Below are 27,964 nucleotides of genomic sequence, written 5' to 3'. Positions count from 1 at the left end.
GCTGCAGAAACGGTTCGCAAATGCATTTACACTGACCTCGTGACTTTCTGGGGGAAGCTGGTTTATGGGGAAAAAAAAAATACAAAACATTTTTGAACTCATATTTTAATGACCACAACAGAAATATTCATCAGATCATAACATTGATTTCTTTTTTTTTGTAGAAGTAAAGGTAATTCAAGTAAAGGTACTTCATATGACTAAGTGAAAAAAAAAAGTATCTCATCTCTTCGTAAACTAAAGTATTAATATTTGAGATTAGTTTAGCTTTTTCTTTGCTGCTAACTTGTATTATAACACAGACTTTCCTAGAGAAATGTTAAATAAAAAAATGCCTACATAGGCCTAAATACCTTCCCATTCAACACATTTCACAATAAAGAAGCAGAACTGTAATCGATGCCGCCTATATGGTCACCCATTTTTCTAGGGGGGCTGAAAATGCCGATTTGTGAAGACACTGAGCCAAGGCAACGCAGCAAAAAGGCAGGCTGTTCAAAAGCATCACAACAGCTGTTTATTTTACTTTCCACTGCTAACAATTGTCACATTTGAGGGATGGCTGCTCGTAATGTGTATGCATTTTCAGGTTAAAGCACTACATTGTAATCACTGTAATGAGCCTAATTTTAATTAGCCTGAATTAAATAAAAGGTTGCGCCTGCCAGCAGGATTCCACAGACTGGCACCATGATGTACTTCTTATACTTCTGCCAGAGCGTTTCTTCAACCTCCGTCTCGTTGTTCCTCCGGTTCTTCTTGCGACGCCCTTTGAGCCTCTTCTCGAACGCCTCCAATTCCGCCTGCATCACGAGCACATGAGAGAGATTAAACGGGTTGTTTCCTCCTTCGGGGGTTCATGCCTCGTCATAAAGCACGGCTTGAACTTTCGCCTCCCTTCTCCGACTTCACCCGAGAGGAACACCTCATGAAAATGTCCCGGGGAGGCAGTCAAAAAGGCGGGGGGGTGGGGGGTGGGGCGTGGGGCAGAGAAATGGGAAACAGAACTGAACACATGGACAGAGCTGATCTGCTGAGAGGTTTATGAAATCACGAACGCTCGTTTCTGAATCAGTCATTTGTAATTTCACCTGTATTTCATAACGGTTACATCTGTGAGTAGAAGAATGCTCTGTAGTTGCCCATTAGCGGACGGGTCAGTGTTGATTTAATCTCAGCATCGATTTCCTAATATGAGCACCAGGTGATTAGGAAGATGCCAAAGAACCCTGGAGCAGAATGAACCAATGAGAAGGTTGACATCTTTAGGGCTGTTGAACAATTGATTTTTATTTATTATAAGAGAAACCAATTCAACCTCGGGGCTCCAAGACTAACATAACAAGGGGACCTGATCAGTACAAACACTTGACATTAATAAAAGTGACATGTTCCGTTAACTGGCTTCAGTACTGGAATATGACAATTATTGGGTTTAGGATGTGTGTGTGTGTGGGGACTAGTTTTAATTCATGTCTCACAAATGAGTACAATTGGACTTTCGTACGCTTTCTGAAAACAAAGATGTGAAGCGTGTGAAACTGCTTTTTTCTTTTCGGTGTATTTTCTGCGTTTGGACTGATCTGTGCTGTAGGAGTCGGACGCATTGAATCCGCAGACCGCTGTTGTGCCCCGTTACAAGACGTGCAGAACCCAACTCCAGCTACTCTACTTATTTTTAATATGTTAGAATAAAACTGCTAAGTTTATCCGACTATAATTATTGAATGGAAACATTTCTATTAATAATATTTGTCCTTTAAAATAGTGACAGCTGTTGAAATGTCTTTGATCTGAAATGAACAGCTATCTTAGATCAGACAGCTCTTACCAAGATCCATTATTTGTGTACGTAAATAAACTTATCTGGCAGGTTTACAATTAATTTTACAGCTTTGCTTTTGCTTATCAATTATATGGATATATTTCTTGATTATATTTTTTGAAACCAGATAGAAATGTGGAAATCAATAACAATTGTCTGAAGGTTAATTATTCTGGGTAATGAATATATTTTGTGAAATTATAGACGTGTGTTAAGGGTGTAAGTAAATGGTAGGACTGTAGACATTTATTGGACTGTAGCTACAAATGATCTTGATGGCATATGCACATTTTCCCAATACCAATGTAAAAACACAGCAGACTATAGCCCACACAACACGGAGCCGACTGAGGTTGCGGTTTGGAAGGACATCCTTCGGCGTGTCATTGTGCCACTTCCTGTGTCATTCAAAGCACTTATTTTCTCAAGATGATAATGAAATGTCCACCTGGGGATTGACACCCCAATGGATCAATGTAATTGTATTTTGAACACTCGCATGCCATGCAGCGTCTTCTGACTGATACGGAACCGTATGGAAAGCCGCGCAAAATGCATCGGACGATCTGGGAACGCATATGAAAGGTGAATGAAGACAAACTAGGCCTTGCCGGTATAGCAGTGGATCAAAATGGACCATTTTGCTGTGAAAATAGTCGTTTGCCTTATTCTAAGTATGTATATGCATGTGTGTGCATGTGGTAATTTAAGTAGAAGACTTCACAACTTTCAATTTCCCACGAAGCATACGTACAAACTAGAACCAAAGTGCTCCCACAGAGATAATTTCAACCCATTTTCATTCGGTCTCGAGCCCTTCTCAGCAGGTTTTCACAGAGCCCTTGTTCTCACCGATTTAATAAACAAAAGTACAGTGAAAATACCGTCACTGTGACCATAGAGGACAATAACCTTTAGGCACAGAGCAGTGGAACACTCCCCAGGAGGAAATACATCTCTGGGGGTACAAGCCCTGATGGTTTGTCTCAAGTCACTCAAAGACCCAGGGTTGTGTTCACAATCTTTAATCAGAAACCTTTGAGTAAAAGGTTTGTAGTGATGGATTATCATAACTGACATGTTGACCTGTGTGCCCAAACTATTTAATCCTCAAACAGTTGGCCCATAATCTGACCTCTCTACTTATCTGGGACGCAGCATACCAGGGGCTAAAAATGGCTTCAGCGGGCAGACGAGGCTCACACACACACAGATGCGTGAATTTTCCATTTGCATTTTCTTTCCAGTAAAGGAAATTAAGGAGACGCAGGTGTATTGGAAAATGGTGCCCGGGAGTGGAGGTCTTAACAGATATGAAACCTTTTCAAGATCAAGAAACTACTGCCATTGCAATCGAATCCAGCAGAGACAGGGGACCAAAGATTAAATAAAGATTCTCTGAAGCGATTTAAATCCGAAACCTTTTTCACAGCACTTACTCATTTCACAGCATGACAGTTATTCTAACACCAACAGCATATCTGATCTGATTCAGTTTTTTTACCACAAAAAGGAGAGGGGGGTTAAAATTAACATTGATAAAACATCGCCACGTTACTGCATGTGCTGTAAATGGTACCCTGCTTTGTGTGCGTCGCTCTGGGTAAAGGCATCTGAAAGGAAACGCAATCTGAAGTATTATGGGACTTCAGTCGTACATAAGGACCGGTCTGATAAACTCAATAGTGCTTTCAAAACTAGAACTTACTTGCTGTTTACGCTTTTCTTCCTCAATTGCAGCCTTTTCTTCTGCCTCTTTCATCTGAAGGGAGAGAAAATCAATAATCCATAAAGTGTTTTCTATGTATTTTTGCAAAGTGCCCACAATCGTCTGATTACTTTTCCAATCCAAGATGGAGTAATGGCAGTCTAACACAAAACTATTAACATTCATGATCGCCATCCTCATTTGCTTTCAACAAACAATCCCATCATGATTAAGCGTTAATGGTGTCTAAATATTCATCACAATGAGAAAAGCATGTGCCTGTGCGGTTATATCTTAATCAGCTGTGCATTTTGAAAGGGCACTAAAAACATTTGCAGCCGTGTCTAAAACATCATCTTTAACTGAAATAATGGATCATTTCAGAAAGGCTTACAATAACAAATGTTAAAATAATAAATGTAGCGGCAGCTCTTCAGCATTCTCAAAATCACACAAACTTACATAGTGAAGAGAAGAAATATATACAGTAATCTTTGAGATTACTTAAAATCACTGACACTTGGCTACTATATAACGCTTACATACACATTTAAATGCTTAAATACTATCATGAGTGCACAATGAGAACAAAACACACACATTTCATCTCACTGGACTGTGCACGTTCTTTATGTCACCATTAAGACAGGACTACAGAAACTATACACATCTGCCAAAGGAAGAAATGTTGAAACAGAAAATGTTATAATTGCCGTATCTCTAGATTAAGTGTATAAGAATGACCAGCATTCTGTAGAATGAAAAGAGAAGTTATATTTATAATTTCAGGTCTTTTAATAGAGAAATCGGAAGCCAACAACATGTGCATGAAAATATGACCGTAAGATGCTGTTTCACTCGCCGCTCTGAGCACTAGACATTCAGTCATATTCCCAAAGGTGATGTCTGTCCCTGCATGTTTTTTTTTTTTTAATACTGCATTCCTTCCCACACAACATTTAGAAACATGACATGCATACGATTAAAACGCGAACAAGAATTGAAAGAATCCTCATCATTACAAAAAACATTGCGATAAAATACCTCCGAAGCCGCCTTCTGCAGGTCCTTGCACGCCTGATCACAATCCACCACGATCTGGCCTTCACGGGCCTTGGAGCAGGGATGTTCCTGGGCAGACAACCAAATTTGCAAGTGAGTCTTTCGCAAACAAGACGTGCCGCAGTATCCGTGCCCAAAGAAATGCCCCGTTTAATTCGGTCTTCAAGTTCATCCTGCGTGCCAACTCTGTCGCTGGGCTCTCCTTGCCGTTGATCTTGCAATAGTCCCTGGGGTTGACACTGGCGATAGCTCAGTCTCAGGATTTGACTCCCTCGAAACAACCCCCCAACAATTTCCTCTCGGAGCGCTAGATTCAGTTCCCTATAACCCAGCGGCACGGGGCAAACGGCTTCGCAAACCACACAAGTGAAAATGAGATGCGAACGTTACCTTTTTGATTCTTTTGCAGGGACACTTGATCTTGACTTTCTGGTTGCAGGTCCCCTCGCAGCCCCCCGGGTGGCAGGTTTCTTTGCATCGATGACCGCAGGGCAGCTGCAACGAGACGGAGGCAGATTCGGATGTTTTAATGTAGAGAGAGAAACAGGCCTCAGACGTTTTGTAATGAGGTTTGTCCAGCAGCGTCACACACTCGTATTCTCCCTTTGAAAGGAAGTGGCTGACACCAGCGAATCTCCAGCGCCTTCTGGCTTTTAACATTTTAAAATGAGAGGCGTTGGAGAACGATTTATTAGCAAACAATATGAAAACCACTGTTTAGAGATGGTTGCTTTCTGATGTTCTCTCTTCACAGAAATGAAATGTTCTAGGACTTTTTGCAATATAAGCCAATAACAAATAAACATCAGCTCAAAAGAGTCACATCACGGATAACTCCATTTAAAATAACACTTAAAATATTAAAGTTTTTTTTAAATGGGTTGTTGAGAATGCAACTAAACCTTTTTTAGGTTTAAATAAAAAAAACAAAAAAAACATTTATACCATGTACAATAAATTATGGAAATGCCTTCACAGAAATTAATAAACAAATTGGTTACAAAACGTTTAAATTTCAAAGACGTTTAATTGTACGAATTACACTGATTGGAAGTCAATCTGAACACCTGTAATAACAGTCAGCGGGGAGTTAGTCCTCCCAGGTCCCCAGAGAGAACTACTCCCCAGTGGAAGTGACTCGGCAAGATTAAGCGATTTGTCACAGATGTCCTTGCATGGAAACCTATGGAGAAGCATCCATCATATCATGCTTTCAAGCTGCCACGTTTAAAGTTGTCTGGGGGCTTTTCTGACGAATGTTTATCAGATCAAACAGGAGATCAACCTGGTTGGGACAGCTCTCAGGCAACAGTACAAACTAGCTCCTAAAACTCTCTCCCAAGATCCTTGTCAATGAACTGGATGTTGACACCATGTCTGACTGAGCACCATGATGCTGTAAGACCAAACCCTTAAACCGACTGAACTGTCCACTGCTGCCCGTTTGTATTTGCTTTAAATCGTACTTTTCCCTTTGAGAAACACCGGCGTCTCAGATTCCCACGGCTCTGAGAATCTGGGTGGCAAGTTCACTGTAACAGTTTTTATATATGTATACTTTTAAATGGTCATTTCATACATTCATTTTTATAAATAATTGTTCTTGCCTACATAGATCACACTAAGAATCCCAGATACAAAAGTCAACAAATCTCAAAGCGTACTTAGGCTTAATGATTTGCTCACAAGGGCAATTGTAGTAGAATAATTAACAGTGAATCAGATCTTAGACCGAAAATGTCTAAGTACAAAAAAGTACAAAAAAAAAAAGTAGATTTCCCCCCCCCCCCCCCCCCACGTACTTCAATTAAAAAGTAAAACTCGCAGCCAAAACGAACTCATTAGAGCACAACGGTACAATTAACAAATATCAAACCTAATGAAAGAAAGCCAGAGCAATCTTACATAAGAAAACACTGGTTACAGGTATCCTAGATGCACGTAAAAAATAATTGTGGTCAAGCGGTCAAGAATGCGGTGGTGAATTAGGACCCCGACAGCTCGCTGTTATTACGCAAAAAGAGTCCGATTGTGAAGCAAATCTTTTTAACAAGCTGCAAGCTGACGGTTCCTAACGACTTCTCAGTGCAAGCAGAGCCATCATGAGAAGACGGTCCCCCGTGGCCCGGCACCCTCCACCGGACCCCTCCGGTCTCACGGCTCCTTGTGTAATCCAGCAGAAAGAAACACGCAATTAAAGGGAACACAGAGTCATTTTAATAAGCCAGCCACTGGGAATCATCTGCACACATTCTACCTTTTCTCAGGCTGGGAAAGAGACGCACAAACAAAAAGCGCTTCACTTGGATGGCCAGAATGTCGCAGTCGCTAATCTCAATACAGTGACGCTACGGACAATTCAGTCATTACACAGAGATGTACTAGGGGTCTTAATGTTGCAGGTTTAAAAACCTCTCGGTACAAGACTGGGTTCTTAATGGAGGCGGCTGTTGCTGACATCTGGGTGTACCTCGTTTAAAAAGTTTCATCCAAAAGTATTCACACACATCTTATTTACAGACTCATTGAGTTAAATAAATATTGTGTGTTACACCATTCTTGTTTATAAACATTTGTTTGGATTTATACATACACACATGATTTTTATTATTAAGCAAATCTAGAATTCATGGGTGGCCAGAATTAAAATATGAGCCTTTTGGTGGGGTAAAGGGTTACGCCATTGCTTTTAATTTCAGTTGATCCCTTGTACTTATAAGCAGACAGTGGGGGGGGGAGTACGGCTTGCCTGGCCAAACAAATGCGTAAATGGCAAAAAAAACACTTAATTGAAACAAGCGCACTTGTACATGCTCCACGCCTCGCTGTCGTTCGCCACCACCAACCCCGCTGTTGTTCGCTACGACTAACCTCCCTCCCGGCCCTGGTCGACAAATCTGAAGCAGTCCGCCATGCCCATGCACATTTCTGTGGGGAAACCCTGTAAGATGAACGTAAAGCGATTTGATACATTTGGGAAAGATGAGCAAAAATGTTAGAAATACCCCAGATCTATAGTGAATGACGGTCAGCTATTTCTCAATTAGGTTTCACTATTTAAGTGATATTTCACTTTTTGTTTCTCTGAAAATTACAATTGCCTGGTTCAGATTTCATTTAACGGTTTGTCTTTTAGTGCTAGTGCTCACAGAACATGTCCTCGCTTCTAAATATCTTGACACCTTTTCAGTGGATCAAAGAAACCAGCACAAAGACACTCCGTCCATCTCAGGTTCTGGCAGTTTCTGCTCGTTTGCTCCTCAGGGTGTCTGCTTGTTTAAACTCTCCCTAAGAAGTCGCACCCAGATTCAGATTTTTAGAAACAAACAAAGCCTGAGCTCGTAAAGTCCGCACATTTTCTCCGAAGCGCTGAGGGGAGGAGCTGTCAGTGTCCCTGCATGTTTAGCACTTGTATCTTGGCTGCAAACCTGTTGCTCCTCTGCGCTCTCTGCTCAAAGATGGTGGTGTAAACAGTGCTCCGTACAAGATATTCAGGTACCACTTACGAATAACTTATATACTCGCTCTCCTTTGATATCTAGCGTTATAATGTACCTACTTTGAGTTTCTAAAGGGGAAAACACTGAGCTTGCACTAGTATTCAGGACTGAGGAAGAGTCAGGGCCCGCAGCAGTCATTCATAAAGACCGCAACCTCTTTACCGTTCCGGTGAACCACAGTTCGACAACTTTTTGAACTGCCATCACTTGGAGGTTCACACCAGGTCTTTTGTATGTGCAGTGTAGCCCTAAACTTGTATATTGTATTTTCTTGCTCTTTCTGAGTTTTGTTTCTTCAAATGTGTATATTATATGACTAAGTCATGCAATGGACAAATAAATCATTAAATAGAGATCAAAATGGATTGCTTGATTTTTGTTTATTTAAGCTAAAACTTAAGCCTGAGAGTTTGCTTCGAAGCCACGGCGCTGATAAACACCATGTGGCTGCGCTGTGCAACACGCGTCCCTGAGAGACTTGACCACGTCTTTCATCAAGGAAAAATGCAAATTAAACCAAACAGATTAAACATGGACCTGGGTAGAAACATTTCTGGGAAAAGGGAAAAAAATAATAATGCAGAAATCTTGGTGCCGGATTATAGTAAATTACTTTCAAAAGGCAACACAATTGGTGCCAGTTTCTGTTAAAAACCTAGATACATTTATCACGCAAGACCTTTTTACAAGTGCATTTGGTGAACCATCTGATTTTCAGGCATTATAAAGAGTTAAACAATCCTTACATTGTGCACATGTATTAAAATAAAGAGATCCTGGCGTGAATCGCACCCTGCCGGGAAAATCGTTGCCAAATCCTGCATTTGCTGTGACTTTTGCTATGGAAACCTGACTGATCGTACTCCCAGGCTCTGTGCAATATGCCCCGCAATGGAGCCGAGAAAGCACATGTCACACAATATAAAAATACTCATCGGGAGAAATCTATTCAAAATGGAAAGTTTCATGGAAAACAAACAAACAAACATACATACCTGTTTAGGACACTGGTTTTTACAGGAGCCGAGCAGCTTTTTTGTCTCTTTGTCAGCTGTAGTGATTTTCCTAAAACGGAGAAGTAGGACAGAAATCAATGACAGACACTTGAAAGCAGAGGGCAATCCTTCCACATTGATGACACAGGTAGTGGGTAATTATTAAAGACAGTAAAGAAGGGTTAAGTGTACAGGGAATTCATCCTGTGTACCCAACAGAGGGTCGGTTGACACTCTTAATTTTTCCCGCGGTCAAAATGAAATCAGACTCCCCACAATGTTTTGCTCAGCCCCGGATTGTTTTATTTTGTTGTCGTTGACGGAGAGAAACGTCAAGTCCGCAGCGTCTGAATACTTACAAGCACTCGATGAACAGGGACGTTATCTTGCAGTGACATTTGAGTCTGATCATCTGCGCGCAGGGAGGGCAGTCCCCGGAGTGGCAGGGCAGCGGGCACGGGTGCGAGCAGCCGGCGGGGCGACGTTGTCCGCAGGACTCTTCACACGACTGGCACTCCCTTCCGGCCTGCGTCGGGACAACAGGACAGAGAGCGTTCTGGTGAACACTGCCACAACCCGACAGACGCGCAAGACGAGGCGGTCTCGGGGGCAAATATGCGGCGTGTCAGTTTTGTGTATGCGTCAGGATTTCAAAACGTCTACCTCCAAAAGTCACTGAAACAATATGCTTTACAGGTCCACACAAACAGTTAATCAATGGGGGACTGAGGAAACGTATTCTAGAGGTGTGTGCTGTCAAGAGGGCTGAAGCACTGGGACCGTCAAACCTTGTAACTAAGCCTCGTCAAAATTTATGAGCACACAGGTCAAGGGTGACTCGTCTTTAAGATCATGACTCCGGTCAGCACCAATACAGGTCAAGTGAGTGACTTGAAGAACGAGGGCGCAGTGTATTCTGTTCCCCTCGTTCCCTGCTTGCAAAGCCTTGCGGCAGTAGCGGGCAGGGCAGTCAGCGTCAGAGCTCCTCCAAAAACCTTTCAGCCCGTGCCATGTCCAGAAACTGGCTATGAAGCCCTATAGCTGTTCTGGTCCCACTACAGACATGTGAGCACCTGGACGGCCCTGTTGGAAGATATGCAGAGCTGGAGGTCTGAACAGCAGCTCAAGAGGGGTCTCTGTGGTACGCGTTTTGAATGGTGCCTAATTAAAGCAGGTGACTGTAGATTAGGTTTAGTAATCTGTAGTAATCGTTTTCTACACGAGTTTTCAGTTTTCTGTAAATACAGGTTTTATAGTTGTGTGTTCAAGGAGTATTTATCATTTAATATCAACGGAATTGTAAACTAAACTCATCCCCCAAAAGTAAAAGCGCACGACACACACACACACACACGCGTGCAAACAGATGCTGGTGATATCTGGCATTTGTTCTCTATCACGTGTAATTCTTGTTGTTTTCATAAGTACACCGAGTTACTTCCCTGAGGTCAATCAATTGGGCACATTTTAACATTATCAGAAAAGGCTGGGCAAGTATTCCCACCCACTTAAGAGGCCACAGATACAACGCAACCCGAAAGTGTTCAGTCACTCTGGAGCTCAACCCCGAGAAGAGCTCTCTGCTGTAAACATCCTTTTCTTCCTGACACCTTCTAAATTAGGAAGGTGAGGCCTGAGCTGGGTTTACAGCTATTTCAGTGGAGTTATTTACTTAGCAACCCCTCGTGCTTATGCAGGATCAGACAGACGGGCACAGATACCTACAGCTTGGGACGGCGAGAAACTCAATGCCCCCTCACCGAGCGTCCAAAATACCATTCGAAGCAACACTGACATTTCCACCCAACAAAAGATATTCTGCACTTTCGGACGAATATTCAAAATCTGGTGAGAAATGCTGGGTAATTGCATGCGCTCTCACAAATGGTTAAATTGTGTAAATCTGGTTTTAAAATGTAGCCCAGACACGACCAATAATGTTAATAAAGGGAGTTACTCTGGAGATGGAAATAGCATAAGAGGAAACTTAATACTTTTCGACAAATGATATGTATACATGTATACTTCTTAGTGTTATTTTAATGACAGAGAAATTAAAGATCCAGAGCTGATTTCAGTTATTTTAAATATATTCTTCCATAAGGCTAAACAGTAAGTCAAATCATTAATATTTGTTAAGTGTGCAAGACTGACACAGTTCTTCATCTCAATTACACTCATTAATTAAATAGTCAATTAAAGTCAAATGCAAATGTTAACACTGTTTGAAATGTGTTTTCCATTATCTCTGATTCACTGCATACACAACCGTCGTTATATTCAACGAACACACCAGGAACCACGCGGCATGCTTCAGACCACCCGAGGTGATTCGAAGGGTTTCTCAGAGGTTAGGAGATCCTCAAAGCGCAAGAAGCCCTGAACCATGTGATCTGTCCTGTAGAGTGGGATACCTTCTGACTGTCCTCGCTCTCGTCGGGCAGCGTCACGGTGTGGCACTCTCTGGTGCAGCAGTGGTTGCCGCAGCCCAGCAGTCGTCCGCAGGGCCGGCTGCAGGAGAAGGGGCGCGCTTCATGACATGGCAAGGGCGTCACCTGCAATATTCAACAAGAACCAATCGGATGGGAGAACACAATTCAGACCCCGTCCCCAGAAGAACATTTCTGAAGTGTTGCTATCATGCTACCACAGTGGCAGGATCAAACACACGAACCCAGTCATTGAAGTCACTTTGAGGTGTGTATATTGCACATAATATGGATGAAAAGTAACTGATTGAACAGACATCAGTACCAGGAAAGGTTGGGGGAAAAACAAAGAACAAAAAAAAACCTGTCAATTTCACTTCCATTTGGGAAATGTAATCCCTTTCTGTGTATTAACTCAAAACAGAAATGCAAAAGAAAAAACAAACTGTTATATTTGTCTAAAAGAACATCCTCATGTTCATGCTGGGTTCTAAGAAAGGAATTGAGCTCCCTTTGCAGATTTGGCCTTCTGCTTGCACTGATTTTGTTGACATACTTCATGGTCTGCAAAGCAGATGTGAACACAGTTTTAGGTCTTAACTAAGAACAGACAGACTGAATGTTGTACATGGCAGATGCCCAGTATATCCATAGGTGGAACTGAGATCTCAGGCAAGCGTAAGACTACACAGTGCCTGTCAAATCATTGGCTGTGGTAACATATCGAGGCTTCAGACATAACTTAGGCACCTGTCAAAGAATTCTCTAATTAATATCACCTATTCAACCAGTGTATCTACATATTCAGACATGACAAGTACATTTCATCTGATATATCAAAACAAAGTGAAGCAAGATCAACAACAATAAATATCTATGCCTACTGTCCTGGTTCCCTTGTATAATGTTCAGATAGCACACGCACTGCAAGTATCCTATAATGTCCACTTCTAAGATGTGAGCGAGAAAGACTGAACATCAGCCAGAGTCCTTGAATCCAACCGTCTAGACAGAACATCTTCTGACTTGATTAACCTAATTAGCCGTTGTTGCCAGGCAGCTGAATGCCGAAGCATGGAATTCGTCTCGGCCTGACCTTCCCCCGAACATCTCCTGCCACGGCTGGCAACACAAGGGTTTTCCTTTTTAATTTGCATGGACCACAGAGCGATGGCGGTTACAAATGAAAATGGACTTCAAACCCGGGCACTTTCCAGGACAATCATCAACTCGATTCTCGGATATCACTCGTACGCTGAAGGGCACGAGTCACATTTTGCTTTTAGTTATTTCAGATGTGTAGCCACAGAAAAAAAAAGTAATATTTTCTAAAATGTACATCAATTTTCATTACTGGTTTTAGCATCACTATAAACAAAAAATATATACATGTAAGTATCCATTCACCTTAATTATTTGTACCTCTTTAAAGCTGTTGCTTTTGGCACCGTGTCCCTGAGACACTAATGTACAAAAGAAACCATCAATCAATCCTTTGTTTGGCTTTTTTCTGAAACTGCTTGTAACAGCCCTTCTGCCCTCGATTAATTAATGTCCCCTGTAAGGTAAAACACTTACTCCCCTGTACTTTATTAGCTGTAAAGACATTCTGACCTTAAGATGACCCTGCGGTACAAGTCCTAGGATAACACTTTGGGAATTGTTTTTGATAACCGAGAGCAAGTGAGCGGTCTATTGGACACCATCGATGGGCACGGAGTGAACAGAAACACCCAACTTGATTCCAGTCTCTCAGTTTCTGGTGCCTTTGTTCAGCCATCAACAAATGAGACTCCCACAGGGCTCTGGGGGCATCTTAGGCTCAGAGAAAAATATAAAAATGGTAAAGCACAGGGAGTAAGTTGAAATCTTTTGTGGAAAAAATAAAACTAGAATATTTAGACCGCAAGCAATTAACATTAGCTGTACAATATTCCCAATAAACAATGTTATTCTGAAGAAAAGATACACAGCCAAGTAGATTTTAAAATACTACCTAAACCTGAAAAATCACAGGCTTCCTTTTGGGTGGTTTGCACACAATGAACTCAATCGCGTGCATCTGTGCCTGTGTTGAAGGTTAAAAATTAAACGCAGCATGACGAACGCCTCTTTGCCCCAAGAAAAACGCTTTCCGATTTAACACTTACGAAGTACAGATGTGACATTTTGTAGCTCTCAGGTGTCAAATATATCGAAGCTAACGTCTTGTTCTTTTCTGACCCCGATCTGCCGGGCATCAACGGACGTCAGCAGGAGAGGCTGGCTGGCACCTATGGGCTGTTCAACGTCAGCGGAAGTGATGCCCATGGCTGCTTGTGACTCAAGTAACTTTATCACACTTCCACAGATCTCCAGAACGTATGATGCAAAAGCCGAGCGCCACTCACGCCTGGAAGGAAGGCCAGGGGAATCCCTTTTTCTCATACAGACAGGTCTGTTCATTCCTGGTATTTCAAATATAGCCGTGTAGTTCAGAGATCAGGCTGGCACTTGTCACGCTTGTTAAATGAAGTCAACTTTAACGTGCCCAGAAGCCGCATTAGTAACCGCGGTTGGAGAGGATGCATAAGTTGATGACCAGCTACTTCCACCCCACAGCGGAACGGTGCAATGCACTGCATGCCCAGCAAGAAAACCAAACTCTACTACCCAAAGAGGTACTTCATGATTTCCCAAAAATAATCTGCAAAAGCTCCCCTAGTTATCTACAGAAAATGGAAAACAAAACATACAGTACTGTGCAAAAGTACTGTAAAGTAAGAATGCTTTCAAAAAAATACATTAATAGATTATATTTATCAATGAACTAAATGCAAAGTGAGTGAACAGAATCTAAATCAAATCAATATTTGGTGTGACCACCCTTTGTCTTCAAAACAGCATCAGTTCTTCTAGGTACACTTGCACAAAGCCAGGGATTTTGTAGGCATTTAGTCAGGTGTCTGATTAAACAATTATACCACACAGGTGCTAATGATCATCAATTCAATGTCGGTTGAAACACAATCATTAACTGAAACAGAAACAGCTGTGTAGGAGGAATAAAACTGGGTGAGGAACAGCCAAACTTATACTACTGTATAATCAAATATAATATCAGACTAAAGATATCATAATATCATCTTAAGATTTGATGTGCCATAAAAGTGTCATATTTTCAGTTATTCTTTGGGAATATAAATGCCTGTGTGTGCTAGAGCAACTACCTCAATGCAAAGCGAAGACATCTACATTGGTCAAGATAAAACAGTTAATACTAGGCACACTGAAGTCAATATGGCTACTATACACATTGTGTGCACTGGAATATCAATCTGTAAAAACAACAAAACCAAGTGTAAAACCAAAATTATAAATATCATTATTATATGCCAGAAAACAAAGCACAAGATCCTTTGTGAATGTATGAAAAAAAAAAAGTTCCCTCATTACAGGAAGTGTTGTGCGAACCGAGCACCACTATTACCATCTGCACCGTTTTCCCGGATTGCGGGGCGTCAGACGTATAACTGTTCTCCCAAATGAGGTCACAGTGGGGAGCAGACGGGTGGCGGGAGAGCTGACGGTCAAAACATGGCAATGCTGATCGAAGGGGAATCGGACAAATGACTACACCTGGAGAAGTGGAAGAACACAATAGCGGTGCCAATGACCTGAAACACGCCGTAAGTCTCGCTTGAGGGGAGGCTGGCTTTCCACCTTTCCATGCTAAACTGTCTCAAAGTCTCTACAAGGGTAATAGAAGATGTTCTCTCTAGCACAGAAGGAAGCGTTTTTGTAAAGACGCCAAAACAGAATGGGCGTTTCCTCGTTTCTGACTAACTCTGGAGCTGCAAAGTATCTAACAAGTTAGAAACCTAAACAAAAAACGAAAAAACAGGAACTTTCAACTGGAGATGACATTTGAAAGCAAAAAAGGCAAATTTAAATAAATATAAAACTAATAAGCAGTTGCCATCTTCCTCTATCAGTCACAAAGAGAGAGCCAATGACCTTTCTCTTATCAGAGCGACGTGTTCGACTCGTCGCCCCCTATCTCTCCGACTCCATTATAAATCCCATCTGGAGCAAAAAACTAGAATGAAGCAAAAGGCCGTGCGTTTACAGAAACAGTTGCTGTACTGGATACGATCTCCGCATATTTAACACGATCGAACTGCAGGGCAAAGGCAGGGGAACTGCTTGGAATTATAATTTTTAATTCATGCTTAAACAAGAATGTCTTTTTAACAACCAATGTTTAACTAGAAATGGTCCACCCATTGTAGAATGTTTTTGAGCAAACTTATTTAACGCTACAAATCTAATTCGTCAACTGAACAACTCCTTCAGCGACAAATATACTGGATTGGTGCGCGAGGAGCACAGGTGTTTACAACATGTGGCCGGGTCGCTCTTCTTTGCGTTTCTTTTATTCCCACCCACCTCTCTCTGCTCCTGTTCCCGCACCTTTCGTTTCACAACGCAAGTCATTCAGAAGGAGAAATATTCAGACGTGGCATTGCAACTTTAAATCACGCCAGCCGTTTATTACAGAAAGAGAAGGAGATCTGGAGCACGTCAGCAGCAGTTTATGTGGAATGATATGGGGAGATTGTGGTAGGACGCTCATGTAGTACGTATTGGGGCTTTAGGCATAAATCTTCACAAGAAAACCCAAGAAGAAGATAAATATAAACATGTGAAAGAGTTAGTCTTTACAGTTTCTCTTCCTTAAACTGTAGGCCATGGGCAGGACAAAGCCCTTCAAAGATTGAAAGGCAAATTTACCTCAAATGATTTCATTTCGCTTGTTGTTATACAACAATCAATTGGGCCTCATTTCCAACTACAGATGTACAGAAAGTGTAATTTAATAACCAAAACATCACTGTGACGTTTATCCATCAGAGATTGAGACAGGCTTTGTGCTCGGCTATAACAGTCCCTTAAAGCTCAACAGAGACAGACCCACAGCATGAAAACAAATGGTCACAGTGTGCCATCGGTGGCACGGCTGTCAGCGAGGCCAGTGTTATTCTCACACATGAAGACACACAGGACAACCTCGTGTTGTTGAATAGTTGCGATTCTTTCCCCGATCCTGACACCGTGCCAACAGAAACACCCACGCAGGAGAGCATTGCTAGGTTTTGACTCACCTCATGCTTCCCGAGGCAGGCCCTGTGAAGAGTAAACACAAGAGATCCGGTTAATGCTCGGCCTGAAGGGGCTTTTCAACATCAGTGTTAGAAGTACATGGGGAACAAAAGAAAGAAAAGAAAAGCAACTACAGCACAGTGTGAAAACACACTACTCCTGAGCAGAACCGAAATAAGCCAGACAAACGGAAAACCTTTGAATACATCCTGACGGAGCTTTACAGGGATGGAAACCGGACTCCAGTTGCACAACATCGTTATCCGTCTCACGATGCACGATCTGCAGGCTCTTCGATATACAAACCAGCTGCTCCTCACTTCTCGCTCTGGAGCTCATTTCCAGTGAATCTGCACAGCCCGTGAACACATGACTTTCAAATCTCGATAACTGAAGAAACAGCTGGGTGGCAGAATTCGAAACGGGATGATGCTATGGGAGTGATTTCCATCTCTGCTTACTATACCTTCCCTAAACAGGCAAACAAAAAAGGCTACTACATACCGAGAAGAGATTTTGTACAATCACGAGGAGCTTGCCTCCCTAGAGCACGAGTACGCAGGAGTTTAAGGAGTATACTCACGTGGGTATAGGGACCAGGCAGGGGGGGCATGGCAAGGCCGTGCGGACCACCGCTGGCTCGGACGGCTGCTCCCAGGGGCCCGCGAGCTGAGGCTGGAACCCAAGACAAGGTTTCTTGATTAGCATTACAACATTGACTGTTTTCCTGGTAGAATCTGAAACGAATTCGCAACAACTCCCCAAACGGTTGACGGGGAGCTTCACAGCAGCCCTTACCTTGTCCGTCCTTTTGACCATCACTTCGTCGTGACAGGATGCCGGGCAGATGTGCCCACACCTACTCAGCGTTCTCTGGCAGGGCTGTCGGCACGGTGGGCAAGCGCCAAAGTGGCAGCGATGTCTCTCTCGGCTCGTGTGGTGACACGTCGATGGGCTCCTACACAAACGGCACACGGGACGCTGACAATAAGGCCAGTGACCTTTTTTTTTCCCCTCCCCCTTCATCACACTCAAGCAGTGTTGGAAAGTTCTCAATTCTCAACCTTGGGACGCAGCCCAAAGCATGAACTCTACTGAATTTTAATTACATCTTCGTGCCAACCCCATGCCAGGACCAAAGCTGCCTCACTCAAGGGTTAGAAGGTTATTTTTCAAGTTGTGCCTTTGGAAAAAAAAAAACTCTTAAGCCTTGATGCCTTCACAATTAAGCAGATATGACACTCAAGGGCACGTCAGCTTTCTACAACTCAAAACCATATTTAGATACTAAGAATGTAACGCAATTCCCAGGAAATCAATACACGCTACGTTGCTTTTTTCATAACCTTGTCAAAATCTAGATGTTTTTCCTTATCCGATAATGCCAATTTCTGTCTACAACTGCCCTAGCACAATAGGACAACGTGCACTCAGCTACAGAGTGCCCCGATACCAAAGCATCTCAATTCGTGAAAGCATGGTAATTCAAAAAGCATGTCTTTTTTTTTTTTTAATCCATGGTCCAATTTTCAGAAAAAGCCATCTAGATACACATTTCTCTTCAGAGATGTTAAGGTACAATGTACAGGGTACGAATCTCATTGTGTTGTCATATACGAAAATGAGCCGATCCCATAACTGTGGATCCATTCCAAATTTCTCCACAACACCTCTCTCTACAAATTAAAAACAAAGAAACATTAGCCTTCTACTGAGTGGTGTCTTCAGGTTGCACGTGATGCTCAGGAATAATCTAGATACGCGTTCCTGACATTTGTACACTCTTCTTTCACACCTCGATACGAAGACTATGGCATTCGAGGATTATAAGAATGCTGATGTAAGACCAGAGACATTAAAGCCACAGAAGCAAGCTCAAAGGTAATAGGAGGGAGGGAGGGAGAGAGAGAGAGAGAGAGAGAGAGAAAGGATGCGAGAGCAGACCCACACTGACCTGCACAGTTCTTTGCACTTGGGGGGCTTGGTGGTCCTCTCCCGGCCACATGGGACGGTCAGACCGCTGGTGCCGCACTGACAAGTCACGTCCACGGTCTGCGGACAGGGATAGCAACTGCCTGCCAAGCACAAACAACACATACAGGGAGTCTCAACAGGGTGTGAAAGCGTTTCAAGACCAGTGCTTATTCACAATGCTTACAGCATTTGTGCTATATTATGGAGAAAAATGTGTTTGGTGTGCGTACTGACCAACCAACACAAAGCTTTTTTCTGTCAAGGCTTTCGAGACCTACAAGGTATCCTAACATCATTATTATTATTATTATTATTATTATGATAAAGTTCAGTACCTAAGTTAGTCATTGTTTTGCTATGTGGAAAACAACAATATAAAGTACAGAAGGCCGTTTCCATCCTTTGTGGTAATGCAACAATACGCAGCTGCTGTTCTGTTGTTTTGGTATGCGTATGGGGCGATTAGACTAATGATTTTAACCTCAAGTGTTTCTTGGGCACAACGGGCACTTTAAAACTCTCTAAACAAATTCCCCATTTGCACCAGAACTTAAACGGCGGTTTGTTCACATTTACAAGAGACAACTGGAAATCTGGCAGCTACAGAATCCGAGTTTCTAATACATTCAACAAAATCATCCAAAAAGAGGGGTTTTAAATCAAGCGGTTAATATTAAACAGGGATGACATTTGGTGTGGATGCAATTGGAATGTTTTTACGTCTACAAAATGCCCTTTCGAAGTGTTCAGACTGGTTGAAAAAGAAAATCTGATAACCTATCGGCCCCACAATTAGAAAAACCTTTTCAATGCTGCGCGGGTATCTCCACCAGCGCACAGCGAAAGGTCAGCAAATGAAATACCAAATGAAAAATGAATTATTAAAGAAAGAATCGTACCCGCGCTTTACTTTTAATCTGCAATGGTAATTGAAAGCCTGTGCTTCTCCGCATCGTTTTATCAGACGAACAGCGTGGGGCCTGACAGCGCCGCCCCGATTAAACAAGGCACACGATCCCTGAAAAATTATAAGTTCCCTCCCGCTGAGGCTGGCATCCCATTTATAACATGGCAAGAGACATTTTCAATTGGAAAATGTAAATAAGCCCTTTTATGTCGGTTACGCGGTTCATCTCCAAGTGTACAAACTGACTTTGTTACGGGCAGTCGTGTTTACTCTACAGCGGAAAGGAAAAGGCCATCTAATGAGGTTTGCTTTCTTTGTTTATTGATTGCAGACATCATAACCAATTTTAAACTTAATAATAAATTGTATCTCATGTCTTGGAATACATTTTCCCCAGTAATTACACACAGGAAGAGAAAAAGTACATTTAGTAAAAACGAAAAATGGAAGAACAATGCATCTTAGAAGAAGGCTTGATTTAACGTCAGCCGGGGACGCCACGGTGCATCTTTACCTCTGTGACAGCCGGAGGGGCATTTGTGATTTCTGCAGCCCAGGGTTCGACCACAGCTCTGATCGCAGGGGGGGCAGTTCCCCGGGCAGCACTGAGGAATAAAGGGACACCCCCACCAACCGTTAGTGACAGTTTTCACACACCAGTACAAACAGACAGACAGTTGGGAAAGGGCTCTAATGTAGCCCTTGTCCGTTTTTCTATTTTAATAGATGACCATAAAACAAAGACACCTTTACACAGAAGTTCATGTTGGTTTTAAAAGCTAAAGAACAACAAGAACGATGCTTTCACCGATTAAATATTTCAAATTACAAATGTGTTTCATGCGTGTCAGACAAGAAGCCTGTCCATAAAAAAAAGAGTAACAGAATTAGATTGAAAAATGTGACTTTAAAAAACGACTAACGTCACGCACCAGTGAAGAGGCTATGAAATCGGTCAATTATATACAAATGACAACATCACTAAGAAGCGAGACAAATTCAGAAAATTATCCGCTTAACGTTTGAGACGACAACCAGTAAGAAAACACAGATTTTAACATTAGTCGCCAATTGATTTCCAAATTGGTTAAAGTTCACGTTTCCTGAACTACATCCTGTCATGGAGAACGCTGCCGACTGTGACATTTTACACACAGAGCGACTGAGAAACAACTTCTGTTTAACATCAGTTACACTCTGTCCTCCTTCCCCAGTGTGACAGCTAGTGAGATACATTTCTCTCACTTTAGTAAAACATATCTCTTGCTGTCAGTCTGATTACAAAGTGTTTGAGAGCTCGGAGGTCCGTGGACAGGAAAAGGGGCTTTCGTCACGGTCACAGCGCTGGCTTCAGACACAGCCAAGAGAGACTTGAGCAGGGCTTACATTGTTTACAGGCCAGACCGTGAGCTCAGGTGATCTACGTGTAACAGAACAGCCCTCGACGGAAACGATTTTACATGCCCAGGACTGCCGAGTGCCAAATATGATCAGAGGAAACAAATACTTTGTAGGTCACATGTCCGTTTCCGACTTTTCCACCCTGAGGTCAAATTATCACTTCCCCCCCTGGGCAGATAGCAAAGGAGCCGTTCGACAGAACCTGAAACCTGTGTCAGACAGTCGGGCGGCCCCTTATGTCAAACTATGGATTATAATCAAAATCATTCATCCCCTTCATTGAAAACAATAATATTCTGTGATTAATTTAGATTCAATATAGTGCCAGTCAAAAGCGGACACCCCTCTTGGCTTTGTTTGATCAGCTGGACCCTTTAATTCTTCCTCTCAGCTGAATCGGTGCTCCAAACACTGAAGACACATCATTAATCACTATAGTTTACCAAATCATATTTATTTATTCCCATTGAATAGAGACGGTAGATAGTGGGCAGTCATGCTGGGGGGCTCACCTTTCTCTTGCACTGGTGCTTCTGGCAGTCTCTGGTCTTGGGACACTTGGATTCACACAGGTACTCCTTGTGGCAAGGCATGCGTCGGGTGTACTTCCCACAGCGGCACTGCTTCTCCACTTCCTGGGGGGTTCACACACAGAGCAGGCCGAAAAGGAAATGCAGTGAGAAGTGGCACGAGAAACGCCGGCGCGGTGACATTCTTCCACGATAAACTAATTCTGAAAAAACGCAGAGCGAGGCAAAATCAACAGAAACGATGACACGACTGTCCGTAGCTTTCTGCTCTCGGGTTCCTCTGAGGCATTTGTTTCACACGTAGTAACGAGCAAGGGGACAGAAATGTAAAACCATTAGTCTTCAATCTACTTGCCATCTGCGCAACGCACTTCACATAAAGGATACATCTGCAAACCACTCATGGAGACACGGATTCCCTGGTTAAACTCAACACATATTCCCACATACGGGTGCTGGAGACACTTGACACCTGTGTGTGATTCAGCTGGAAATTGCAATCGATTGTTAAAATAAATGGCTAGTCTGCCACCAGTACGTGTGAGGAAATGCTAAACACATTCAAACTCATAATGGTTTCTGCTTTTCTAAAAAATCTTTCATCTGGATACGGAAAATGTAGAGACAGAACCGCGACTCCCTCTAGTGGCATCATTAATGTATGCATTGTGATCAGAAACGTTCATGAGGAGCACATTTGGCCCATCAAACGATTCAGAGTCTAGCTAATCTATCATAGACCTGCACACAAGGAACAAGATCAACTTTTCATGTCTGGCATTAAACTGCAGCTGTCCAGTGTGGAAAGTAGTACAAGTGCTTACAAGTCAAACCTCCTCACATCCATTTGAATAAAACGGAATGAGAAAAAACGCACGAAGCAATGAAGCCGAACTTTAGCCGAGCCCTGCCCTCCCAGGCCCGCCCGGAGGTCCGGTAACAAAGGCTGCCAAGAAAGGTCACAATGGCCGTTTCCACGCCCGTCCTCTCACCTGCCGGCAGGTCTCGCAGGCCCCGCGGTGGCAGCGCATCGAGCACGTGTGCAGGCCGCACTCCATCACCCGGTCGCAGGTGTCTCCGCAGGTGGGTACGTCCTCCGTGCAGGGCAGCGCGCATCCTGCAAACACAGCGCACAGCACTCAACTCACAGGGCTCGAACCATCGCTGGGTGGTTGGCTGGTTCGGTTGTTTGAGCAACAACACTTACAGCTGTTCTTGTGTGAAGATCTTTCTTTTATTAACCCCAAAAGACGTGTGTTCAGTATAAATGCACAGTAGCACAGGAGGTCGAGCTGGTATCGGGAAGCCCAGGAATTCAGACTCGGTATGAATAAGGTCAAGATGTGCCAGAACGCCGAGGTGTACTCACTGGATTTGCCACAGGGGCAGGCTCGGTTCCCGGAGCGGGGACAGTCCCCACAGGGCCCGGAGTGGCACACTCTCTCACAGGTGTGGTTCCCACAGGACAGGGTTCTCCCACACACCTAACACACAACACAAACACACACAGCCAGGTGTGAGAGTGGCGGTGAAAAGGAGGGGTATTTATTCTCCCCTAATCTCTTGAAAGACATCTTACCAAGTGTCATTTATTTTCTTAACTGTATGCAGGAAAAAAACTAACTATTCAACCTGAATATAACATTTTTCTACCTTAACCACAGCTACGTTCTTGAAAGTGTCTAAATATTTTAGAGGACTACAGAAATATATTGTCTATATGACCCCCCCAATTTAAAACCAACCCTAACAGGACTATAAACGATTTACAACAATTACAGAAAACGTGTGTCCGGAAATGAGCACAAGAACTGCTACATTCATTTCTGAACAGTCGACGAATATTGTTATTGAATGCATTTCCCCCCGATACGTTAATAAAAACACTTCTGGCTGCCATTAAATACTATAGGCACAGAATGCATCAACCATCACATGTATCCATTGCATCAGCTGACAGGAAGGCATTCGAGGAACGCGGCGCAGCCTGAAGGAGCACCTGTTCGCATTGCCAGACGGGGCTGGCGCAGAGTCTCTCGGCCACATTCCTTCCACAGAGGCAGCGCTGCTTGCTGACGCGGGGACACGGCTGGCAGTCACCTAACAGGAGGCAGAGACCACGTGAATGATGTCCCCTCTTCCAAAGCAAGTTGTGAACCAACACCGGGCCATTCATTACCAACAGAAAACACGCCGAGTCTAATGACCTCAAGGGAAATAAATACAAACATCTTCACACCATTCAACATCCCAGAGAATGGCTGGACCCTATTAAGATAACATATTCCCACTTTGTTCAGAAAGTACAGCTTCCAGACAAAAACACAGATGATACAGTTGGGAGTTAGGGAATCGTTTTTAAATGTACCTTCATGGCAGGGGCTTTTACAAGGGTGCTGCCCACATGGAAGGATCCTCCCACAGGCCTTCTGGCAGGACCAGGCTTTGGCGCTACAGCGTCTGGGGACTGGTCTGGCCTTCTTACAGAAACAGGTGACCGTCACCATCTTCGGGCAGGGAGGGCAGGGACCTAACAGAACGGGCACACAAGTTTTATTTCCACCCGCAGAGTCATGCCAGTCGTGTTTACAAGTACACTTCAGACAGACTGGCGATTTCACTAGATTCGCCGACGGTACCTGGGTGGCAGAGCAGCAGGCACTTATGTCCACAGGTGGGTTTAAAGTCTCGGTCACAGACCTGGCCACACGAGTGAGGCAAGAGCCAGGGGTCCAGGGGCGGCTCCTCCACCTTCCCACAGTAGCAGTAGTACCGGCTGGGCGTCTCCTGTGGTTTGTACTCATACCTGCATTTGGGGCTGAGAGACGGGAAGCGGCGAGGTGAAAACGAGTACAAAGGCTGAGGAAATGTACCTGGAAGTGTGTTTATTTTTTTTGGAAAGCTTTCAAGTTCAGGCAAACAGCGTGGCCTTCATAAGCAACCAAAGGCAGGATACCATCAGAGCAGATCTGAATCCGAACTGTGGTCATTTTGCCAGCCACTGGCCGATTAGGACGCCAATACAATTCATTCAACTGGACAGATGAAACTGTGTAATGGGTTCTATGGGTGAGCTGGTGGATGTGCCAAGGCTGTACTGTGCATTCATTGGATTAATCTGTCCCGCCGCAAACTGGATGTTTGACTTTCACCTCGTTAAAAGTCTTAAAGATCACAAGACGGGCTTTTTGAAGTCACTTACCAAGGCCAAGGGTGCTCTTTCTTGCCAAAGTCCTCATCCGTTACAGAAGACACCAGGAAAATGCTGTCCTTCGCCCACTTCTGTATACAGCCGATGTGAAATAAACAGTAGCATCCCGAGCAGCTCCAGATCTGTAAGAAACGATGAGGAACCGACGTAGGTTAACGAGAACAATATGATGTATATTTCAGTAGAAATGTCAAAACAGTGAAAGAGGAGATACCACTGCGGTTTGGACGACACTGTGGTGCCAAGCTACGTTAGGGTAAGTCACGGGGCCAAAAATGCGTATTAAATCATCATGGCAGCGGAAGCATTCAAACGGTACAGTTTAGTCCAATCAACAACTGTATCATGTAACAAACCACAACCTGAAAATCAGTACTGAGTAAGGCCAGTGCCGAGGGAGAGTGGCACGGGCGCGGCGGGGCGTCCCCTCTCGACCGCAGTGCCCCGCCATGACTATGGTTTATAAAGTAGTCTGAACCTTTGCTTACCGCCTGGTTCCGTTTCACTGAAGCGATGCAGATCAAGCAGGTTATAGCGCCCGACTGAAAGGCATCGTTCAAGTATTGCCGGGTACGCTCCAAGTCCGTGGCATCTCCACCTAAGGGAAGACGCGCCAACAAAACAAATTAGCATTCACACCGGCTTACGTCAGAGTCCGATCTGCGATCCGACGCCGACCTGTCACTCACGGTGCGTCAGAGACACGCTGTGCACAACGGGGTGCAGCCGAGGCCTTGTGCACGATTTGTGGCATCACTAACATGAAACGGGAGGAAGGGCAGCACTGGCACTAGGCGGGCATGAGACCAACTCCAGGTTTCAGTTCCTTACCTGTTTGACTGGTGTACGTTGTTAATGTTGAGGCCAAAATCTTGCCCTGCTTTCCATTCTCTTCCTCCTCCCCTTCATCTTCTGAGGAGGAGCTGTACTGAGCCTCCGTAAACTTCTGAGCTGCAGCCTGATTGGACCTCCGGATTTCCTCAAACTTCGTCTGAGAGGACACCTCTGCCATACGGAAAAAAATAATAAGGGTCAGGCGATTGTACAAACCCATGGCTGGAAAGGGAGAATATGTCTTGCACCCATACAATACTTCTGACAAGTTTGTGTTAAAAGTGCTAAGAAAGCCAAACTGTATCCTGTGCTCTGATGCTCCAGACATTTCCCATTGCCATGCACGTTGTATTTTTCTGACCTTTGTTTGAAATGTTCTCGGCTCCAGCTGCTGCGTTTCCTCCTCTGGCTTTGCTCGACCACGAGGCCCCGTCGGACCTGGGGCCAGGGGCCTGGCTGCCTCTGTATCCTGTGGCTCTGAGAGGAGCACCGTCTGGCAGCGCGCCCCCGCCACCCCGACCGCGGCCCCTACCTTTACCCGACTGTCGCCAAGCCGGCTCCATCCTGTGGCAAATGCTGCAAGATTTAAAATAAAACATGAGTTCATCTGAAGCTCCCCACATCTCTTACAAACAACACTCATCACAAGAGCTGCTTCATTACTGAGTAGAAACAGAATGGAAATGACTGAACATGTGACCCTACTGAGCCCCTGTCTGCCACAGCAACTTCCCACTGCGCCTGCAGATTCAGCACACACTTCTGCGCAGTGACGTCACTCTGAAGCACATGAAGCGCAGAGGTGCGCAGCTCTGCGCTGTTCCACCAATAGGATCGGGGGATTCTGCAAATCTGCGCAGAAATGCGGACATCTGAGAAACAAGGACGAATATACGCACAGCTGCGGGAATCTGCGCTGGAAGACATTGTTTTCGTGACTACCGGCACATCGTTGAATTAGATATACTGAAACTAAAAGTTAAACGATAAATAGTTAAAAAAAAAAACATCTAGGCCTAAACTTATACTTGAAAGATTAAAGTGTGCTGTTACACCGATTGTTCAATGCATCATATCTGAAGAATAATCGATGATGTTTCTTGCAGCAGGGCTGTGTTTGACAGTCCCTGGATGAAGAGTGTGAGCGCAGGCAGCAGATGTCAGCCCTGCAGGGTGCGGGCATGCAGACACAGCACGGTGCGTTTAAACCCGAGACGGATCCACACAGCGCACGCCATAGTGTGCAGAACTAATTGAGCTCCAGGATCCCGGGTCTGTAGCGCTGAGCGGCCAGAGTTCAGCCCCCCGACTGCTTCCCTTAAACCGGCTCCACTGTTTCATCTCCGCAAGACCCTGATGACATTACACACAACACACAGCTTCAAAGTGCGTAAACTGGCCAAATCTACACACAAAAATGCCTTTCATGAGAAACACCTACCAGTGCAGATCCACCGGTCATCCGGGTTCTCTCGAGTTTATCGTGCACATGCGCATCGTAATACCCCGGGCACTCTGGGAGATGTAGTCCTGCTGATTAACTTCAACGCTGTGGCAATAGGACTCAACAATACAATTCCCAGCAACCACTGCGAAGTGCGATGTAGCGGGTGTGTGCAACGTGTCAAAAGTTGGGTGAAATGTATTGAATGAAATTTCCCTCTGCAGGAGAAGCAGCCGAATTGCATATTGCATCACCATCAAGACGTAAGCGTTAATAGTAAACCGAGTAAAATATCAATATCTTTGCATGTGCGTGTGTGAGAGAGGCCTGCACCTGCATTTAAACGTCTCATTAAATACCAGCGAAGTGATTTCAATATGCAATAAAAAATCGAATTAAATTAATATTTGAATCGTTATTTCAAACGTCATATTTATTTAGAAAGACCAAGTCAGAATACATAGTTTAAACACGTGGTATAGTTTACCATGGTAAAGAAACATTTCACAATGTGGTAATGTGAGGTGTACCATGATAAAATAGGGAAAATAAGATTATTGGTAAAAATGTGGTAAGTCACACAAATAGAATTACTGATCAATCTGTAGGCCTATTTCAACTATAATAATTACTTGCATAGGCCTACTTATACTAACTTACATATATTAACTCACTGCAGCCTGAACAAGCCTTTATTGTTACATAATGCATGTACTACTCCTGACCTATTTTATAATACAAATAAAATAATAACATCCAATAATAAAGAAAATAACATATCATGCAAAACCACTATATTCTCTTCTGCAAATATATATATATATATTAATTTTATAACGTGTCATGTATTTAACATCTACTTTTTCAATCTTTTTTTCTTTCTTTCTTTCTTTATTTTTAAATCATAGTATAATCCGAAAAATGCATCTTTATTATTTGTCAAAAGACTGGTGACTAGTGTGTTAAGTACGGTGGCCCTGTGGACACAGAAGAGCTACTGCC

General features: G+C 43.6%; 1 protein-coding gene across 1 annotated transcript; it reads right to left on the bottom strand.

The window, feature by feature from the left end:
• Window positions 1–87: 87 nt before the first annotated feature.
• Window positions 88–27,030, bottom strand: nfxl1 (nuclear transcription factor, X-box binding-like 1). The gene is made up of 23 exons (XM_066720729.1): window positions 26,960–27,030; window positions 25,880–26,094; window positions 25,516–25,689; window positions 25,173–25,282; window positions 24,676–24,806; window positions 24,113–24,291; window positions 23,842–24,003; window positions 23,473–23,573; window positions 22,843–22,957; window positions 22,466–22,590; window positions 21,456–21,578; window positions 20,057–20,147; window positions 18,616–18,736; window positions 17,460–17,619; window positions 17,245–17,336; window positions 16,664–16,685; window positions 11,505–11,645; window positions 9,450–9,616; window positions 9,091–9,160; window positions 4,986–5,090; window positions 4,578–4,664; window positions 3,534–3,587; window positions 88–803 (listed from the first exon to the last, which is right to left on the bottom strand). The coding sequence occupies exons 2-23, from the start codon at window positions 26,079–26,081 to the stop codon at window positions 630–632; spliced, it is 2,706 nt and encodes a 901-aa protein (XP_066576826.1). The 5' UTR covers window positions 26,082–26,094; window positions 26,960–27,030; the 3' UTR covers window positions 88–629.
• Between the last annotated feature and the right edge of the window lie 934 nt (window positions 27,031–27,964).

This window comes from Amia ocellicauda, chromosome 13 (assembly GCF_036373705.1).
Source record: "Amia ocellicauda isolate fAmiCal2 chromosome 13, fAmiCal2.hap1, whole genome shotgun sequence".
Taxonomy (NCBI): domain Eukaryota; kingdom Metazoa; phylum Chordata; class Actinopteri; order Amiiformes; family Amiidae; genus Amia; species Amia ocellicauda.
The sequence above is the reverse complement of the archived record's forward strand: the minus strand, read 5'-3'. Positions and strand labels throughout refer to the sequence as shown.

What these genes read in the sequence shown, in the direction of transcription:
- nfxl1 (XM_066720729.1), bottom strand. Translation starts at nt 26,081, where the DNA reads ATGGAGCCGGCTTGGCGACAGTCGGGTAAAGGTAGGGGCCGCGGTCGG. An exon ending in AACGTACACCAGTCAAACAG is followed by an intron (nt 25,283 to 25,515) that starts GTAAGGAACTGA and finishes GTCTTCCCTTAG; the next exon opens with GTGGAGATGCCACGGACTTG. An exon ending in AGAGCGAGGACAGTCAGAAG is followed by an intron (nt 9,617 to 11,504) that starts GTATCCCACTCT and finishes GTCCCGACGCAG; the next exon opens with GCCGGAAGGGAGTGCCAGTC.